The 16,332-nt window shown below is 45.3% G+C and overlaps 1 protein-coding gene across 1 annotated transcript in view; it reads right to left on the bottom strand.

Moving 5' to 3' along the window:
• The window catches only part of PLXNA1 (plexin A1), a 418,114-nt gene that overhangs the window by 74,868 nt on the left and 326,914 nt on the right, over window positions 1-16,332 (bottom strand). The window contains exons 14-21 of the mRNA XM_054978424.1: window positions 15,357-15,477; window positions 14,353-14,489; window positions 13,209-13,376; window positions 12,168-12,261; window positions 10,042-10,278; window positions 9,366-9,509; window positions 3,674-3,908; window positions 22-164 (exon numbers count right to left, since the gene is read on the bottom strand). Of these exons, the coding sequence (XP_054834399.1) occupies window positions 22-164; window positions 3,674-3,908; window positions 9,366-9,509; window positions 10,042-10,278; window positions 12,168-12,261; window positions 13,209-13,376; window positions 14,353-14,489; window positions 15,357-15,477 (1,279 nt within the window). The remainder of the gene's footprint in view (window positions 1-21; window positions 165-3,673; window positions 3,909-9,365; window positions 9,510-10,041; window positions 10,279-12,167; window positions 12,262-13,208; window positions 13,377-14,352; window positions 14,490-15,356; window positions 15,478-16,332) is intronic.

Genomic DNA, 16,332 nt, shown 5'->3' with positions numbered 1-16,332 from the left:
CACATACACACATTACCACACCTCCATTTCCTTCAAAACAGGATGGTCTTCTATTCCGGGGAAGAGGACCCTCATGGCATAGGTACGATAATCCAAGAAGGGGATGCCGGCCCCATCCAAGTCATTGGTCAACTCATGGATATCAGTCTGCAGTTCAGCAAAGGCTGGAAAGGAAAGAATAGATTGAGACACCAGTTCCAAACCTAGTTTATCAAGGGGCTGGTGGCTCGCTGGTAGGATGTTTGCTTTTCCTAGGCTTAATTCCTGTATTCTCCAGTCAAAGAGATTGTGTAGTAGGTGATGTGAAAGACCTCTGCCAGAGATCCTGGAGTTCACTGTCAAGTCAAACTAAACCATACTGACCCTGACTGACCAATAGTCTGACGCAGTATACAGCAGTTTCATGTCCCATAAGGACTAAGGCCTTGGCCTGCAATAACAATATTCCTAGCTTTATTTAGGGATCAAAGGGAATTAAATACTCATTAAACTAGTGGATTCTCATCCCACTATAGCAACAGAAAAGCCCAAATCGCATGCGGGTGAAATGGCCTCTTCGGAATTATATGGCAGAAGAGAGGAAGAGAACAAACCAAGATGACCTGAAGAACTGAAACTGAATTAGGAGGGATTTTTCCAATGACACCTCGCCCAGCCTCCTCGTCCTGAGGCACAGGGATGTGCAGCCGGAAGGCTAGCACTTTTGTGTACAACCTTTCTTGCTGTGCATATAAAAGGACATTGAGAATGACAAAATGCAGCCAGAGATTATTTTTTTAAGGGAGCACTGGAGGAGGAAAAAAAGTTCTAAGCTGCAAGAATGTCCTCATTTCATTCTGATATCACATATTGCAGATGGAGCAAGAATTCTGTGGGCTTCTGTTGGGTTGGGCTGGGAGGACGGAGAAGGATAGAAATGGCACCCTGTACCTTTAATTGCACCTACAAGGGGAAGCAGGTTGTTTGCCTGTAAGTTCCTGTGCTGTACAAGAAAAGGCAAAAATGCAGGGTGGGGAGGAAAAAAATCAAATTAATGGCACTTTAAAGGAAGCTGGAAGCAGCAGAGGGCTGTAGGCTGATCATTTTGATGAGAAAAAACAAACCGTCAGCTTGAAAGGCACACTATCTTATCTGTAACTAGTGGGACTAGAAAAGAGAAAAGGCAGAGAAGATATTGCGGCTTTTAATTAAAAGCAGATCCTTTTATCTGCCAGCTGTGGAAGACAAGGCGAAATCCCCTCCATGCGCTCCCTCCCTCCCTCCTTTTCCAATCCTCTCTGTCACTATTTCTATCTACAGGGCTATTTTTTTCCACTTCCCCCTTTTTTATTATCTCATTTTAGGTGCCCGCTTCTGTTGCAGCCTCTGGGCCAACTTGGAGTTGGCAGGGTCACAGCCCCAGGCACTGGCTTGCGGCGATAATGGGCAATTAGGTTTTATCAGCAGGATCAGAAGCGTTATTCTGTCCAATTTCTCAGCATCTGTCTGTCACATAATGAGAGACACACACAGCCTTTTGCAGGCAGGCTCCTCTCTCCATTCCTCTCTTCCTTTCAAACTTTTCCTCGTAAAAATCTCACCAACTTCCCTCAAACAGTATGAAATACAGATCAGCCACCTGCAATAGAACTGTTTTGCCTGACCCTAGGTTGTCCCCATTGAAAGAGGGACCAACTTTGCAGCGGTACCAGCGCTGCAAGCACTCCTGGAATGCCAGAGCAGACCTCAAACGTGAAGAATCAATTTGGTCATTTGCTACTTGTGAAAAAAATGTGCATAAGTTCAAATCATACGCAGCATAAAATTTTTATTTGATGGTGCTCACTCTCTGCCCCTCTTTCTCCCCACTGTCACATATTTTACCTGTAACATTCTGGCTAAGATTCTACCCCTTACTTCCATGTGCTCCTCTTTAACCATCTCAGGACCAGTCCTCTGCCGTGCAGCACTTTCCTCTGACACTAGGTGCTTTCTGGCCCATCAGCAGGTACTAATCTCGTGTGAGTGGAAGCTCCTAGTGCCAGAGGAATGTGCTCCACAGCAGATAAAAAACGACACAGCGCAGGCAAAAGCCAGGCTTGGGATCCAAGCCAATGACACCCAATCATATCAACACAGTGACTACCCAACTATGGCATTAGGGCCCATGAAGAGAGACCACAGAACACAAAATGAACACACACACACACATACACACACACACGCCCCAAGACACGGCGAGCTGATATTCTCCTCGTAATTATATGCTCAGATTATTGATTTCAGTATCAGTACTATAATATATAGTGGAAATTTTGATGAGGTTCTTAATTCTACAACTGATAGGAATGTTCTCCACGAGATTAAATCAAGGTCCAGCAATGACTCATCTATTTATGCAAGACTTTATGTTCCAGGATATATGGACACTGGTCCACCATTTTGTCACGGACCATACTTTTGTATTCTTTCTATTTTATATTCTCATGTTAGATGGCTTTATTATTTCTTTTGGGGGCTTTATTATTTCTTTTGGGGACCGAAAAGGTGGTATGAAAATTCCCTAAAATAAACAATTAACATAAAAGATGAGCGCAACTGGAAAAAAAACACTTGTGGAATAAGGCTGTGACAGTTCCTCCAATCAGTTGCTTATAAGAGGCTGGTGGGGCAATTTTAAGCAGGTCTGCTCAGAAGTAAGTTCCATGTTATGTATTGGGGCCTACTCCCAGGCAAGGGTCTTTAGGGTTGCAGCCTGGGGCAGATCCTGTGGGTCTGTCATTGTCACTATAGTCAAAGCCTAAAAATGAGCCCTTAGAATGTTCTTTCAGCAGACACGGCAACATATGCCAAGATGATAACAAAGCGGAAGATTTAAGCTGCAACCCACAAACTACTTATATCAGAGTACAGAACTTAATCCCACTAAAGCCATGAAGCAATCCATGGATTGCAGCCTTCATGTTAAATTATAAAATCCTTAAACACCTTTGCCATGGCAGGTTTCATTAGAGAGAAACCATCCATAAAACAAGTTTATTCTAAAAAATACTTAATAGAGCTTATGTTATAATGTCCAGTAGAAAGCAGTCCATGGGATTTAGTACAGAAAAAATGTATATGCAAATGTCAATGGGAGAAGAGACAAATAAAGGGAACAAGACAGCCTCAGAAATTATGCATTTTCACAGGTAACTGAAACTTCTGTAACATTTATAGTATGCTCCACCACATTGCTATTTTGTTTTGAAATTGCTTCTTTATTTATTTACTTAATTTATACCCTATCTTTCCCCCCAATGGGGACTCAAAGAGCCTTCCATTATTCATCTATCCATCTTACCTGGTGAAGTAGGTTAGAATAAAAGTGTGTGACTGGCCCACGGTTACCTGGCAAGGCTTAGTAAGGATTCAAACCCAGGTCTTCCAGATCCTAGTCCAATACACCAAACACTATACACACACATTCTGAATCATGATGAATACTGGAGGAAAAACAATGTTGCTACTTGTGTTCCTAAACTTTATGCTGTAAGAGAAGGATCTTAGAAACTGGGGAAACAAACAAATACCAGGATATATATCTTACTAAAGGGGTCGGCTCAATTAAAGTAAAGAGCAGGTGGATCTGATAAAGTAACTTCCATAAGGATAGAAGAACACAGAGAAAGAAAAATGGGCAGGACTGACTCACCTTCCTTGCACTCCAAGGCCACGCGGGACTCCAGGTTGTCCATCTGCAGTTGCAAGCGTTTGAGAGTGCGGTCAGCATCTCGGGACTTTCGCTTGTATGCAATGAGGACAATGATGATGATAAGCAAGAGCAGGCCCCCACCCCCACCAATGCCAATGATGGCCGGGAGGGTCAACAAATTGTCTGAGTAGATCTGCAGTGTCCCTGGAGAGAACTCAAAGCCACCAGCCTTGATCTGGAAGGTAAAAGGAGAAAAAAAAATTTCCAGTGTGAGAGGCAATCTTGTCACCATTTATGGATTTTATATTCCCATCCTGTGCTGTGGTTCACAGGACACATGCATTCTAGGTCAGTGGTCTTCAATCCACTGCTGGCACCCAGGGATGCTGGGTTGTGAGCCACTATACAGCTGCTATTTTTTGCTGCCTTTTGGAAGGACACGATGTGTAGAGACTAGACATGGGCACAAATCGAAACACGAATCAAATTTCGTGATGAATCGAGCCAATTCGTGTATCGCGAAAGCATGTTTTGTGGGGCCACGTTTTTCATGAAATTCACAACTTTGGGGGCTGATTCGTTCGATTCATGAATGCTTTGTGATGCCAGACAGGCTGGCATCAATCCATTGATTCCGTAGGCAAGATAAGCCCGGAATGTCTGCGGATCTTTTGTTGCCATGGAAACCCCAATCTTAGCCCACAAAACTTTGATAGGCAGCTCTCCCTGCCAACCTGAGAGCTCCCATTCTGTTCTATGAGAGCAACGAGCAGGGGAAAGATGGGCCTTCTGTAGCCATAAGAACACCAATCTCATCCCTCCAAGCCCTTTTAGGCAGGTCCGTCTGCCAACCAGAGAGCTCCTGTTCTGCTCTTTGTGAGCGTTTCTTATATAAGGCACAGCTCTGTGCCTCCTGCTTTCAATTCCAGTAGACAGAAGGAGAGGGAGGAGCAGTTGCTGGGATTTGGAGTGAGAGAGAGTGGATTTGGAAGCTTTTGGCTGGATTTGCTGCTGCTTCAAAAGAGACTGAAAAGCCTCTTTCTTATTTTCTGCTCTTGTCCTTGCTGAGAAAGCTGTTGGGTGAAGGTGCCTTTTTCCCTCCACCCCACCCCAGTCTCAGAGCCATTGCCTGGCTCTGGGGCCTAGCTTGACAGAGGCCACTCTCATCCCCCGAGCCTGTGGCACCAGGGGGAACAGAAGGGAGGTGGTCTCCAGGTCAATGTATTGCAATCTTCACCAAACTTGGAGGTGTCTGGACAAGAGCCTGCTGAAGTCTCCCTGCAAGTCTGGCATCTCTGGGTATGAAGGGGGCCATTGTAGGGCCCTAGGATCTGACGAATCACAAACCTAACTCATCGTTTCACGAAATTGTGAAAGTTTGTTGTTCATGATTCGTGGAACACGACAAACCACAAAACACAGGGTTTGTTTTTTTCCCATTTCATGCCCATCTCTAGTAGAGACCAGGGCCCATGCCCTTGGCTTTCTCTGTATGTTTGCTGAGAACAGCAGCATGATGGCAAAGTGAAGTCACTTGTAGTAATAGAGAAGGTTCCCCCACGGCTCTCATATCTTTGGCTTGTTCCTCCTAGAGCTTGGCTAGTGTTTTCTCTACCCAGTTCTTTTGGTCTGTTGCCCATGATTCTGGCTTTGACACGGGTGAGGTTGTAAGTTTAGCTCCCCCTCTTCCAGTCACATGACAGGTGTCATGTAGCTTCCTTTCACATATTTGCTGACCAGTAGGTGGATGCTGGGTCTGAAAAAGTTAGTCTACTGTCCTAGGTGACTCCTAAACAGCATAACCCAGACAGCAACTAAACTATATTTTAATCACTGAAAGCTAATTTTGAACCATTCCTAACGAATATAAGGAGCAATTGCTGAGGGTCACTCACGTTAGTCTGCTACAAGTCTTGTGGCACCTTAATGACTAACTCATTTATTATGGCTGTTTTCAGGAGCCAGAGACCATTTCATTAGATGCACAAAGCATTAACGTTCAGTTGGCAGACATATTTATACGCAGAGTGACAAACAGCAAAAGGATGGGGAATGAGGAAGAGCTACTATGCAGAGCGGCCAGAAGGCCCAGGACAAGATGTATTACATTACACTGCAGAAGCAAGGAGTGCATCTTTTGTATCCAGTGAGGTATCCAGTGAGAAGAGGAGACTAGATGTTTTCCTTTGCCAGCACATACAGAGGATCTTACACAGATATGCTCTCAACCTGGGTAGTTGGAAAGGTAACTGTTGGAGAGACTCCTGGCAGCCCTCTCTGTTACCCATCTAAATGATTAGATTTAATGTAATGATTCCAATAAATCATTAAAATAAATAATAAAATAAAATATCCCTGAAATCCGCTTCTTCTTCTAGGAATGTTATCAGCACTTGAAACTTTTTAGTTGATGGTCTCTGCAATCCCATGAAGATAGCAGAGCTGTGGAATGTTCGTACCAGTAGGAAAATTACACCTGCCTTACTGAGTACCTCACTGATTTTTTTTTAATCCAGGACAGCATATCAGTATCCTTAATGGTTAATCCAGACTTACCAGCCATATCCTAAGAATCGCAAAGAAAATATACGTTCCAATTAGCGCTGACTGCTGCCCCAGAAGGAAGCAAATGCAAGGGTGGGAAAGGAAAAGGGCCAGGCACTGCAGGGCTAGATCTTATGGTGCCTGTCCAAAAGCATACAAAGAGGGTTTGATGGGATGCAGACACATGCTGGGATGCTGCCGATGCCCGCAAGGAGCAGGCAGTGAGTGTGATGTCTCATTCAAACAACATTACAATAACAGATGGGATGCAAAGTGCATTCCCTGATGGATGAGGCGCCTGGAGGAGGAAATGTTTTGGGTCCCTTTCAAACACCCGAGGCCACAATGAGCCTCAGAGTGCATTAGAATTGCTGTGCTGCAACCCAATAGACAACAAATTCTATTTAACATGTTCAGGGAAGAGTAAGCTGGGGAAGCAGGTGAAAAAGATGCCTGCTTTGAGTCTTAGCATGCATCTGCATTTCCTTTCTGCAAACAATGGTTTTAAAAAGCCCCAAATTATTATGTGGATCATCTAGGACTATCTTAAATATAAAGAATAATGCCTGAGAGCGTGTGTTCACATAGTAAAACCATAGGGAGCATCCAGTCCACTTGAAAAGACGGACATGTTCCAAACCCTTAGGGTTGCTTGCCCTTGCATTAGTATAGTTGCGCATGTTTGCAGCATTATCCAAGTGGGCTCTCATGCTGCCTCGGGAATGATGGAACCTTGTCGTGACTTGAGAACAAACAGCTAGAAATGTGGGAGGAAAGGTACTGTGTGTCCACTAGTCAACATTCTACTCGCTCAATAAAAAATTATCTCTGTAACCACATGGGAGTAGTATACCACTGCTGGGTTACTTACACTGTCCCTGGGGTCAGGGCCTGGGCTTGCTTTACTTCCACTTTGTAAATTTTTTGGGAAGAGGCAAATGTGTAGTTAAGATTAAAACAAAGGATTGAAGAACAGCAGCAGACAAGCAAAATATGTTCACCAGAGTTAGAAGCGTGGAGCTAAAAAGGTGTTTAATGGCAGAAGTTGTTGTAAGGGAAAGCATTGGCATTTGCCCATGATGAATACAATGGGTGACACAGATCTCTGTGTAGTCTATTCATAAATGGAGAAGCAGATAAGATGGAACACAGATCCAGTGGGGATGCGGGTGGCTCCATGAACCTGCTGAATTCCAACATCCAAGCAGATGGTCTGCAGAGGAAGTTTATTGGTGTACTCCTCTGAATCTTACTATTCAACACTGTTATGAGACAACCCAAAGCAACGTGAATAATTTTGTAACAAACAAAACTCTAAAGAGGAGAGGGATGAAAGTCACTGCTACAGAGACAGAAGGAACTCAGAGCTGCAGGGCTGTGTGGGATTCCCCACCCCCATTTTTGCATAAAGCTTCTTTGGAAACATGTATTTGTACATGACTTCTTGCAAAATGTTAATCACTAAGATCCAGAAAGTCATCATCCACTCAGTCTTACAACATACAACCAAACTACATATCCCCTCTTTGGTTCTGATGGGATTCCCAATGGTCTCTCAACATTGGGCCAAAAGATTGCAGATCCCATAACACAGTAATGCAAATTTAGCACACAAAACTGCACAAACTATATGCTTCATTTAAGTTGTTTTATAGAACCACATATTTTTTCTGCATGCAGCCCACAGATTTCCCACTGGCAGAATTTGGATTTGGGAGGGGTAAGTTGTAGAATTCAGAGGGCAATGCATATATTCTATATAGGGGTGTGCACCGCTAAAAAAATCAGGTTTCCCGCTTTGGGTTTACCCGAACCAGGGAAAAAATACAGAATTATCAGAATCCTGAAGCGGCAAGCCGCTTTGGGATTCTGGTATTCAGCTTGCTTTGGTATGCTCTGTAAAGATTCAGAGCATACTGAAGTGAGGGGGAGCAACCCCCCGGCCCCCCCATGGAAAACCCCCACACCCCGAGGCAACCCCCCACCCTCCCACCCCACTTACCTGGCAGGCAGGGAGAGGGGAAGCTGATGATCAGCTGGGTGGTGCAGAAGCGTGGAGCTGGCTCCTGTGAGGCCCGCGTCGTCTCCTCCAATGCCTCAGTGGCCAGCTAGGTGGTGCAGAAGCGTGGAGTTGGCTGCTGTGGGCCCTGCGCTGCATCCTCTGCTGCTGCACGGCCCCGCAGGACAGCGGGGAAGGCCAGAGCAGGCTCCTGCGGGGCCGCCTCCGCCGCAGCAGCCAGCTGGGCAGTGCAGAAGCGTGGACCAGCTCCTGCAGGGCCTGCATCACCTCCTCCGCCACTGTGCGGTCCGCAGGGCAGCGAGGAGGGCCAGAGGAGGCAGTATGCACTGCCTCCTCTGCTGCTGCGCAGCCCCACAGGGTGGTGGGGGGGGGGCCGGAGGCGCTGCCTATGCCACCGTGCCGCCTCCTCCGGCCCACAGAGCAGCGGGGAACGCTAGAGCTGCTGCTGGTGCGCCATCTCCTCCAGGCCTTCAGTGTCCCACAGGGTGGCTGAGAAGGCTGGATCCAGCAGTGCACGGCCCCGCACTGCAGCGGGGAAGGCCGAAGCTGCCACTGCCGCACCACGGCCTCCATCACCACAGCAGCAGAGCCAAGGTAAGTGGGGCTGGGGAGGTGGGGGGCTGGAGCTTGGGGGTTGCAGGCTTTGGGGTGTTTAAAGGGCCCTGCTGCTTTCAAACGGCAGGCCCTTTTAAACTATTGGCTGTCAGGCAAGGGGATTCCCCGCTGCCTCCCAGCTGATACTTTAAAGGGACCTGCTGCTCGCAGGGCATCCCCCCCCCCGCTGCCTGCCAGCTGATACTTTAAAGGGACCTCCCACTTGCAAGAGGCAGGGAAAGCGCCCTTTAAACTCGGCCCCGAGCTTCCCGAATGCTTGGGGAAAGCTTTGATTCGGGATTTCCAAATCAGGGCCATCATTCTGGCCCCGATTCGGGAATCCTGAATCTTTACAAACTGGGTCCGATTTGGGTATTTTATCTGAATCAGAAACCCGAAGCGCACATCCCTAATTCTGTACATTGAAATTCTCTGGGCCTCATTCAGCAGGAAAAATCAGAAGCACTCAGTGCCTATTGCTAGGCTGTCATAGCAACACAAAACACAACAGGGGCCATGCCTGGCTGGCTTTACCGTCACTTTGTGCTGTCCTGTGAGGTTTGGTGACTCGCAGAGAAGCTGAGTCTCCGAAACTGTAAGGGCACAGGGAGTGTCACCAATAAGCACAGTGTAGTTTAGACGGGAATTTCCAGTTGCTGGAGGGAGCAGGTTACGGCCCTTTAAAAATAAAAGAAAGAATAACAGTTACTGGTTTTACAGGTAGGCTCTTTCCCTCAACCTTCTAGTCCATAAGAGAGGTAGATCCTTCCATTTAGCCTCATTCTCCGAATAAGGTTGCCGAAGAAAGAGAACTGTATGTCAATATCCTTTCTCTTTTGGTCTAGGGCTTCCAGATACAGTTTTCTCCCTGCAATAATCTTGCTGGAACCTACCGGGATTCACCAGTACTTTTGCTGCAGGGTAGAATTTAATTTCTCTATCTCTCCTATTCAAACGTATGGCTTTCTCCAGCACAGCTCATTTAACATCTAACAAACATAGGCTATGCAGCCAGCATTCAGAATGGGAAATTACATCACATGATTGATCTTCCAAACTGCGCAGGCACGGATGCCCAGGGTTTGCAGAAAAGCCAAAAATGAGCAATGTAAACGTTACTAATGAAGGGATAGGCATGGGAACACCAGTTAGAGCAGTGAAGACTCCCTGTGAATAATAGATGCAGAAATGGGGTTAAAGGGATTATTACCTTGAGGATGAGTGGGGAGCTTGGCTTGAGCTCCAACATGCCAGAAGGGAGAGACTCAAACACAGGGTCTGGGTAATACACGAAGTTTGTTCTGTTGATGATCAGCAAGGCTTGGACATTATCCATGACAAAACCAATCTCATCTGGGCGGTCACCAAGCTCCGGGGGGCTCCGGGTTGGGTTGTCAATGGAAGGAGCATAACATACCATGGTGGTGTCATTATAGACAGTGCAGTTCTACAAAGGAATAAAGCACTTGATTTAATCAATGACATCTCTCGCTGATTTCATGTGATCTCAAAACAAAAAGCAAGATCAAGTGTAATCACTTATTGGAAGGAAGATTGTACATTTTCTGCTTCTTAGAGTAATAGCAGTGCCCAACAAAATTTGGGGGTTGGGGGTGTTTCTAAATAGTACTGAAATACACAGCGCAGACAGAAGTGCTGTCTGACATAGGATATTCAGGTCAACAAGCCTAGGGAAGGGGTCCCCAACCTTTTCAAACCTATGGGCACCCTTGGACTTCTGACTCAGAATGGCTGCTGCAAAAGTGAAGCCAACCACAAAAGTGAGGGAGCAAGGTAACTCTAAAACTAACTCTTCAACATTTCAGGATGGCTTTTAATCGGCAAAGCCACTCAGATCTCCAGGGGACAATCAGAAGCCCTGCTGAATGCCCAAGAAACACTTGGCAGGTGCCAGGAAAGGTGTCAATGAGAGCCCGGCAGCCATGGATACCACACCAAGGACCCCTAGCCTGGGGCCTTTTCACAGCCTGTTTTAGTGCTTTGGCTGGATCCCATTTAAAATCATGCCATCTCACTCCTAACTCATAAAACAATGGCTGAAGTTGGAGCCGCTACATTTTCCAGTACTGTAGACATATCTACGTAATTAGTTTACTGTGGGCCTGTGCTGAGTAAAAGCAGATTTAACCTTCTGCTTTGGAATTTATGTTCATGCTACTTAAGCCCCACTAATCAGTAGAAAGGAAAAATGCCCCCGGTAAATTTGAGTTCAGAAATACTCTTAATTTAACCATGTGTCGTCAATGCTGTTACATGATGGCCAAGCTGTTGTCATTGTGTCTTGCCTAGTATTTCCCCTTACTATTTTCTGCTATTTCCTATTATTGTTACCACAAAAGGTGATATATCCCAGGAATGCTCATTTTCCACTTGCCATTGTGCTTTAAGGAGGGTGCTGGGTTGTTTACATAATCGCATAACGCACTTGCTAGATACAACAGCACATTTTCCCATGATATTTACAAAGCAAGAAATGGGGAGGGGAAGGAGAAACGATCTGGGATTTGGCAGACCACAAAAACTTGGGAAGACTTTTTTTTCACACAAAGCAGGAGCATTAACCATACAATCAAAACCCTGTGCTTTCCAAGCCATATAGGAATGCCCTATCACCCAGAAATTCTAGTGTCGCTTTATATTGCTGAACAGCTTTCATACGCTCAAACACATTTGTAATGCAAAGATAGATCTGCAAAATCACTGTAAGAGCCCTTTCAATGGAGGATACTTTTTGGAAAGATGAGAGATTGTTTCTTTACATTTTTTGGCAATGCCTGAAGTGTTTCTCAGCTGTGAGGAGCAGGCGCAGTGGGGAAAAAGGAAAGAAGCATTTCCAATATTGAATTTCTTCAGCTGTGTTTCTGCTACTGGCCTCTAATCAGGTAGATATTCTCCTACTCTGGTAGAAACAGCTATCACTGTGCATAGAACACCCTTCCTTAAAAGGTCACTCTGATTTTCAAATGAGCGAGTGTTCCACTGCACATGCAACTTCTTTCCCCATGCTAGAGAGTAGTTACCACATCACAAAACACAGCAAAAGTGTGACAAGCTGTTCCCTTCCAAACTTTTCCAGCTAGGCGTGACATCCTTGGCTGGGGGTGGACAATGTTCCCCCTCAGAGTGCTGAAGGAAGCCCATGGTGTACATTCTCATCCCATTATCCCATTTGGTACACAGGTTTTAGACATTTTTGCAGTGCTTCAAAACAGACAGCAGTGTGTGCGTATACCTCGGACAATAATGCCTATCACATTACCTTCATTCTCTCTGAAAATTACTGTGTGGGTGTCGGAATGTCAAAAATCTACTTACATTCTCCCTTTCAGAGCTGCCATACTTGGCTCGGATCCGGGGCTCCTTGATCGTAGCCAGGTTGGTGCCTGTCACTGTCAACAGCGTACCACCACTAGAAGCAAGCAGGAGAAGTGATTATTCAAGGTCTGCTTGTACACAGACCAGTGCTGAGTAACCCAAATCAAAGATCAATGTCTGAAACAATATAAGCAAGTTACATGGTATCTTCTATCTTCAGGCCTGGGACTGCAACCACAAGGCTATAATTAGAAGATTTAATAGTGAAAATGAACAATTCCTCTTCCAGAGTTCATTAATCTCCATAATGCACCAAGAACCCCTATGGACACAGTCTACACTAGATCCAGATTGGGAGGGTGGGTGGTCAAAAGGCCTTCTAGGGCCTCTCCCCCTCTTAGTATGCCGTAACAGCCTTATCCCCTCTCTCTCTGGGATCAGTGTTGTCAGAACTAAAGGGAACTGGAGAGAGCTACATCATTGCAGGGGTCTCCAATGCAACCCCCCCCCCCCATTTTTTGCTGGACAAAACATGACTCTTCTGCACTCATTTTAGCCATACTAGCACCCACAGGGCTTAAGGAAGCATTAAAGAATCATACCACAACCCCTTTTCTAGACGCCTCTCTCTTCAAGTTCCCTCAGTAGCCCTGCAATGTCAAGGGGCCTCTGTGGCAATCACACATTTCCTGGTGAGAGCAGATGGGCTAAGCAACTATGATCAGAAGTAGGTTCTCTTCTGAAGTAGGGGCTTTGGCAGGCGCCCAAACATTCTTACCCCTAATGCCAACCCTGGCATGGATGGACACATTTTGACCTTAAGGAAAAATACAGAGAATCTCAGGGCCTGAAGCTCTTCTTCCTAGCTAATTCTTCTGCTCTGCTGCTTGCTATAACCAGAAGCAACCAAAGCATAGGAAATGCACCCTAGCAGCTGGGTGGAAAGGCAGCATAAGAATGTTTTAAATAAAATAAATAAATAGATGTGGATGTCCTTTAAAAAAAACAACAGATCACAACATTCGTTCCCTCTGGTCCTACCTGTTGATGCTCCATTCAGGGTCTATCTTCTGAATGGTGGGATCTTCAGTATAGTAATACATCACTTCAGGACTGCTAAGTACAGCTCGGTTTATATGGATGAGGATGGGTGTTTCCCCTGGGCTCTGGCCAGATGGTGTCTTACACCGGATCTCTCCAGCATTTCTCCTGTGGATCACAACCAGAGGAAAAACACCTATGGTAAATTTCTTTGCCACTGCATAAACTCAAAAACACTGGATGTTCTGCTTAGGAACAGATATGAAGGTATGGTGTTTTACAAGAGACCAGCCTATGGTGCGTGGAAAATACCAATAACCTTCCCCTAAAAAGATCACAGAACACTTAGATCTAGAATCCAAAGTTGCTCTACTGAATCCCCCAACTCTGGAACACTCTGCTAAAGTGACATCCCTTCTATGCACCAGAAATAATACATTCGCCTATAGTTTAAAATGCCATGTTTCCTGAAAAATACAGTGGAAATGGAGGAATGCCTACAGCAACAATGTAAACTCCCCACTGGATACAACCCCAGGTCCATGCACGGAGAAAGTGGGAAAGGACCCACACAGGACTTGACCGGGAAGGGGCCAGTCTAGTTCCCTGACTGTGGAGCTGTCCACCTCTTCTCTGCCCTCCTAACAAGTAGTGGCCCATTCCTCCCTGTCTCTGGGAGTAAAATGATCAGTTAACACAAAGAGTGAAATAAAGCAAAGGCAACCCGTTGAAGCCATCGTAGCTCTGGAGCGTTCCCCATCGTGAGGCTGCTGCAAACAGCAGCGATTAGGGCTGATAACCAGTAATTACTGCAGGAAAATATTTAAAGAGCCGCTCCATTATCATCCCTAATCTAAAAATTATCCACTTCATGGCTCAGGGATCTGTGCTTTTGAGAGGGAAAAGAAATTCACAGTGTTCAGTCTTTTTTCAAAAACCAAGAGCCTTGAAAAGAAATTCCACATCAGGGAATGGAGTGCCTGCTTGGCTCCTCCTGACTGATACCGCCTTTCAGATGGACACATGTACATTAATACACTTCTATACACCCCTCATTCACACAATCTAGTGTACTTCCGCATTTCTTTCCCCCTTCTCTGTAGCACACCACAACAGTTCTCGCCCAAAGCCACAGAAGCCTCACCATGAAAAGGCACAAGCTTGCCCCCCGATGGTCACTGTGATGTCACTTCCGGCATTGAGGTGCTTTCCCTTTATGCTAATCCAGGTGCCCCCAGAGAGAGGACCCCGTGCTGGTGTCACTTGTGAGAATGTGGGGTTCTGTCAAAGGGAAAAACAATATGTCCATAGTTCAGTAGGTGCCATCAGTGTCAAGGAACAACAGAAGGAAATGCTGTAAGAGAAAAACTGGGGAAATTCTGTTCATTTCAGGCATTTTGTGCCACAGAGTGTATCACAGTGTGGCGATACATTCTATAAGCCTACTGGGATCCACTTAAAAAAATAAAAAGGCAGGCTAGAAAGTCAAGCACTAGGAAATCAGGCCTTTATCAATTCTCTATATCTGAACACAGACAGAGAGACGAAGAAAAATTACTCCATTCATACACAACACAGAAATGTTCAGAAATAACAGATGTTCAGCAACAAATGTGGCAGTTTTCTTTGGGACTGGCGTTCAAGGAGAGTATCAGCAAATGATGGGTGAAGCCAGTCAGCTAACCAGCTTCAGTTAACACTAACATGGGAAGTACTATTTGTAAAAACCACCTCCCAGTTCAAACAAGCCACCTCCCTTATCAGTAACATTTCAGAGTCTGTGACTTTCATTTGGATTTATTCCAAGCAAGCTGGGGGACAGCCTGCACCGAATCAACTAAAAACTGGGGGGAATTGCTTTCTTGACCATCAGCCACTAAAAATTTGAACCAGTAGCCTCAAAGCTGAAATCACAAAAATTTAAAGTTTGAGCAAAGGAATCAATCTATATACATTTGTGTCCTTAGTGGCTCAATACACTGACCACTCACTGACCAGCAACGACATTACAGACTATGCAAGTTAGTGCACAACATATTCTCCGTATTCCCAAGCATACTGAATTGGTAGAGATGGGGAGAAAACAAGGGGGATTCAGAGCAAGAAGAAATGTTATAGATGAATGACTGGCTACTGTATATCCCTTACCACAAATGTGAAGCTTTTAGGAGCTGTGGCCTTATAGCTGGGGGAACAGTCCCTGACACAGACTTCCACAGGTGCATCTTGGATTTTGCTAGGGCTGGCTTCTCCAATCTCACAGACAATCCTAAGGGAGGCACAGAAAGCATTCTCATAATGTGCACGTGGTGCCTTGCCAAGGCCTCTCATTTATGGTTCTTGATCTATACATTTATGCATAATGGTGAGCTAGTCTGAGCTAGAAAAGCCTGGACAGTTTTTAGAGAGTACACCAGAGAAGAAAATAAAGAAAAAAGGACATTATTTGCTTCCACTGAGTTAGCCAGAATTTATCAGCTTGAGACAACGCAGATCTCTCAATTCACATTTAGGACTCTGACTGCCAAGAAGACAGAGGGTGCATTTAAGAGTGGTACTTTCTTTAAGCAAATGCTAATTTCGCGAAGACCTCCCCTTGCAGAGAAAATTCAAAACTCTAAAATCAAAGCCCTACATTATACATCCTGTGATTCCACTCTGCTCAACCATGTGTTGCTACTGGTTTACCACCAATAAAATGCGAAGCCAGAAGAATCCTTCCAACAAAAATGTCATATCGAATCCAAATTCTAATTTCCTGGATATTTTGCCAATCTGCGGATCCAAATAATTGGGAAGATTTATATGTTATTCGTTTCTAGTTACCTGCTCACTCAATAATTTCTCCATAGAGCACAAGTAGACTTAGGTGTGGATTAGCATTTCATTTTATCATCTCAACAACATTGTGACGCAGGTCACAGTGAGAGATCATTATATTCAGTCACCCAGTGGGTAAGCTGGGATTTGAACCCAGTCTAAGTCCAGCTCCCTTATCCATCATGCCACCTTGGCTTTTCCCATTTTGAGAAATGTTTCTATACCAGCCGTCCAAGTGATGCTGGTGGAAAAATTTGGAACATCCAGGGGGTCAGGCAGTAAAAACAGAATTACAGCCAGCTTC

Source organism: Eublepharis macularius, chromosome 4 (assembly GCF_028583425.1).
Source record: "Eublepharis macularius isolate TG4126 chromosome 4, MPM_Emac_v1.0, whole genome shotgun sequence".
Classification (NCBI taxonomy): domain Eukaryota; kingdom Metazoa; phylum Chordata; class Lepidosauria; order Squamata; family Eublepharidae; genus Eublepharis; species Eublepharis macularius.
Note: the sequence above shows the minus strand (reverse complement) of the source record. Positions and strands in the feature narration are given on the sequence as shown.